This window comes from Corapipo altera, unplaced genomic scaffold (assembly GCF_003945725.1).
Source record: "Corapipo altera isolate COAL_440 unplaced genomic scaffold, ASM394572v1 152, whole genome shotgun sequence".
Taxonomy (NCBI): Eukaryota; Metazoa; Chordata; class Aves; order Passeriformes; family Pipridae; genus Corapipo; species Corapipo altera.
This window is the reverse complement of record NW_020885088.1, coordinates 15,917-19,759: the sequence shown is the minus strand read 5'-3', so window position 1 is coordinate 19,759 and position 3,843 is coordinate 15,917. Positions and strand designations below refer to the sequence as shown.

The 3,843-nt window shown below is 64.7% G+C and overlaps 1 protein-coding gene across 1 annotated transcript in view; it reads left to right on the top strand.

The window, feature by feature from the left end:
- NBEAL2 (neurobeachin like 2) overlaps positions 1-3,843 on the top strand; it is a gene marked incomplete at its 3' end in the record, with an annotated part of 43,065 nt that overhangs the window by 23,311 nt on the left and 15,911 nt on the right. The window contains exons 5-14 of the mRNA XM_027669554.1: positions 209-780; positions 869-1,001; positions 1,083-1,202; positions 1,285-1,615; positions 1,702-1,784; positions 1,890-1,982; positions 2,286-2,457; positions 2,913-3,046; positions 3,143-3,302; positions 3,373-3,475. Coding sequence (XP_027525355.1) covers positions 209-780; positions 869-1,001; positions 1,083-1,202; positions 1,285-1,615; positions 1,702-1,784; positions 1,890-1,982; positions 2,286-2,457; positions 2,913-3,046; positions 3,143-3,302; positions 3,373-3,475 — 1,901 coding nt within the window. The remainder of the gene's footprint in view (positions 1-208; positions 781-868; positions 1,002-1,082; positions 1,203-1,284; positions 1,616-1,701; positions 1,785-1,889; positions 1,983-2,285; positions 2,458-2,912; positions 3,047-3,142; positions 3,303-3,372; positions 3,476-3,843) is intronic.

The window sequence follows — 3,843 nt, the reverse complement described above, 5'->3', positions numbered from 1 at the left end:
TTTGATGCACAGGAGTCTCCAGGGGTTTTGATGCACAGGAGTCTCCAAGGGTTTTGATGCACAGGAGTCTCCAAGGGGTTCGATGCACAGGAGTCTCCAAGGGGTTCGATGCACAAGGTCTCTGCTTCCAGCTTAGGGTGGCCTGGGGAATGGTCCAACCCTCTCCACAGGGTCGGAACTGCTCCAAACACCTCTCGTGTTCCAACAGGCAGTGGAGGGCGACCACAGCTCCTTCCCGGTGCGTCCCATCCGCAACGAGCAGCCCCTGCTGATCCTGCTGGCCTGGCTGCCGGCGCTGGAATGCCGGGATCTCCAGGTCTTCCTGTCGGGGTGGCTGCGGCGGCTCTGCGAGGCCTCCCTGCCCAGCCGCCTCACGTGCGTCAAGGCCGGCATGGTGGGCTCCCTGCTGGGCGCCCTGGGCACCGAGCCGGCGCTGCCCACCGCCTGCTCCCAGAACCTGCTGGAGCTGCTCCGGGCGCTGGGCAGCCTGTCCATCCGGCCCGGGGAGCTGCGGCAGCTGCTGCGGCTGCTGCGGCACGAGCGGGGCCGGGGGCCTCATCCCTACGTGTGTCCCGTCATCCGGGCGCTCTCGGGCATGGCCAGGGCGGAGGGGCCCCCCCGGGCGCTGCAGAGCTTCGACCTGAGCCCGGGCATGGCCGGGATCATGGTGCCCACCATCCAGAAGTGGCCTGGAGGGGCCTTTGCCTTCCACGCCTGGGTGTGCTTGAGCGAGGAGGAGCCGGAGCCGCCGGCAAGGCCCAAGAGGAGGCAGCTCTACAGGTGATGGTGGATGGAGGGGCTGGGAGGGGCTGAGGTGAGGATAAGGAGGGGCGGCACCACCATCCCCACCGTGTTTCTCCTCTGCCAGCTTCTTCACAGCCGGGGGGACGGGCTTCGAGGCGTTCTTCACCGCCGGCGGCGTGCTGGTGGTGGCCGTCTGCACCAAGAAGGACTACATGACCGTGGCCTTGCCGGAGTTTGCCTTCAACGACTCAGCTTGGGTGAGCATCGTCCCCGTCCCTGTCACCACCGGGGGGGCAGTGAGGCCACCAGGCCGCCCTGACCCCCCTCCCTGCCCCCAGCACTGCGTGGACATCGTGCACGTGGCCGGGCGCCGGCCCTTCGGCCAGAACGTCGTCAGCGTCTACGCCGACGGGCACCTGCGGAAGACGGCGCAGCTCCGCTTCCCCTCCCTCCACGAGGTGAAGGACCCATCCCCCCCGACCCAGCCAGACCCCTCCCCGTGGATGATGGGGGGCTGAGCGAGACCCTTCTCCCTTCCAGTCCTTCACCTCCTGCTGCATCGGCTCCGCGGGGCACCGGACCACCACCACGGCTGCCACGGCCACCAGCCACCCGCCGGCATCCCACGGCCCAGAGCTGGTCTTCCCCTCACACCCTGTGCTGGGGCGCTCCCAGTCTGTCCCCGCCACCCTTGGCCCCCACTCTTGGACCCCCACTCAGCTGCCCACGGAGGGGGTGGTGGCCACCACAGCGGCCGGGAGCCAGGACATGGAGTGGGGCAGCCCCACCTCCCTGGAGGGTCACCTGGGCTCCGTGGCCATCTTCTGTGAGGCTCTGCAGCAGGCCCAGGTCAAGGCTCTGTTCTGTGCAGGTACATGGGGGATGTCCACAGAGGTGCTGGTGGCAACCAGGCTCTCCTCCACCGTGTCCCAGCTCACCCCAGTACTCCTCCCCCAGGCCCAAATGTCATGTCACCGTTTACACTGGAAGGGGACCTGATGGAGCTGAGCAGCAAACTCCTGCTGTACTACACCCCCCAGGTGAGGAGAGGCACCCCCCCGGGGGCAGGGACAGTGCTGTGAGCCCCTGTGCCGTGAGGGACATCTCCAGGAGCACGAGGATGCTCCCATGGTGCTCTCCTCTAGGCCTGCAGGAACAACATCTGCCTGGACCTCTCTCCCAGCCACAGCCTGGACGGGAGGCTGACGGGGCACAAGGTGGTCAACTGGGACGTCAAGGTACGGTGGGCACAGGGTGACACGTCCACCCCATGGTGTGGGGGCAGGTGGGTCCCTCCCAGGCTGCAGGCCCAGGGCAGGACACCCACAGGGTGTTGGTTGGACCCTGCAGAGACTCTGGATGTGATGTTGGGTCCACCAAGGACCTGCATGACCCGTGGGTCCCCTGAGGACCTGTCTACCCCATCCAGGGTGGGCACCATGGGTGGTGTGGGGGAACAGGTGACTTGTGGGGACTCCAGGTGGCTGTGCACCTCCTCCTCCAGCACCCAGTAAGGCCTCTCCCCTCTCTCCCTCCCTCAGGACGTGGTCAACTGCGTGGGTGGGATGGGAGTGCTCCTGCCCCTGCTCGAGCAAGTGGTGTCCAAGAAGGAGGAGCCCGAGGATGAGGAGGAGACCAATGACCTGGTGGGGCCAGAGCTGACGTCCTCCAGGAACGCCCAGGGCATGCTCATCCCGCTGGGAAAGTCCTCAGGTGAGGAGTTCAGGGTGTGGAGCAGGAGTTGGGTGGTTGGAGGTAACCACGGTGCCATGGAGGTGTTCCTGGTGTCCACCACAGACAGGAGAGGTCTTGCCTGAGGCACCACAAGGTGTGGGGTAATGGAGAAGGCACTTCTGACGTTGTTATGACCCAATTAGTCATGAACAAGCAGTTCTGGGAAGGTGAGGGTGGCTCTGGGTTGCCTCTGGGTGGAGTCTTTGATGTCTCAGAACAGGGCTGGGTCCGTCCAGGAGCCTTTGGCACGAGTGGAACGTGCTTCCTCCTGACAACCAGCTGCTTATTCTCAAGCTCAGAGCAACAGAGGTTTCCACCTCCATAAATGTGGGGGAAAACAATGGAATGGGGTGAAATTGGAGAGCAGAGTTGGTGGTGGGGTCTCCAGGAGGGTGTTTGGGTGGGCCCAGGGCTCACAGCTCCGTGCCTTGCAGAGAACAGGCTGGAGAGGAACAGCGTGGCCGCCTTCCTGCTGCTGGTGAAGAACTTCATCCAGCACCACCCCGTGAACCAGGAGAGCCTGGTGCAGTGCCACGGGCCGGCCATCATCGGGGCACTGCTGCAGAAGGTGGGGGAGCTCCCAAAACTCCATCCCGCGATCCCCGGCGTGGTTCCGAAGGGGGTGGCAGGAGTACAAGTGTCCCCTCCCTCCCTCCCATGGCAGGTCTCCGGCGCTCTGCTGGACATGAGCACACTGGTGGCCTCGCAGATCCTCATGGAGCAGGTGGCCTCCGAGGGCAGTGGGCTCCTGCTGCACCTCCTGTACCAGCACCTCCTCTTCGACTTCCGCATCTGGAGCAACAGCGACTTCGCCGTGCGCTTAGGTGGGACTGGGGGCTGGGAGTGTCCCCCGTCCCCACCCAGCCCCGGGCCCCTCACACCTTCTCCCTGTAGGGCACATCCAGTACCTGGCCAACGTGGTGAAGGACCACAAGCAGCGCATCCGTAAGAAGTACGGGGTGCAGTATGTCCTCGACTCCATCCGGACCTACTACGGGTGAGCCGCGGGCGGAGCCGGGACCACGGAATGCTGGTGTGGTGGTGGGAATGGTGGGCTTCACCCCCCCGGAGCTCCAGTATGGGATAGACACCATTTTCTAGGGGTAACATCCCTCCTTCTGGTGTGGGAACATTGTGGGTGCAGGATCTTCCGCTCCAAGTGGTCCTGTCCTATCCCCAACCCTGTGCCTGGCTCCCAAATCCATCCCCAACCCTGTACCTGGCTCCCAAATCCGTCCCCGACCCTGTGCCTGGCTCCCAAATCCGTCCCCGACCCTGTGCCTGGCTCCCAAATCTGTCCCCAACCCTGTGCCTGGCTCCCAAATCCATCCCCAACCCTGTGCCTGGCTCCCAAATCCATCCCCA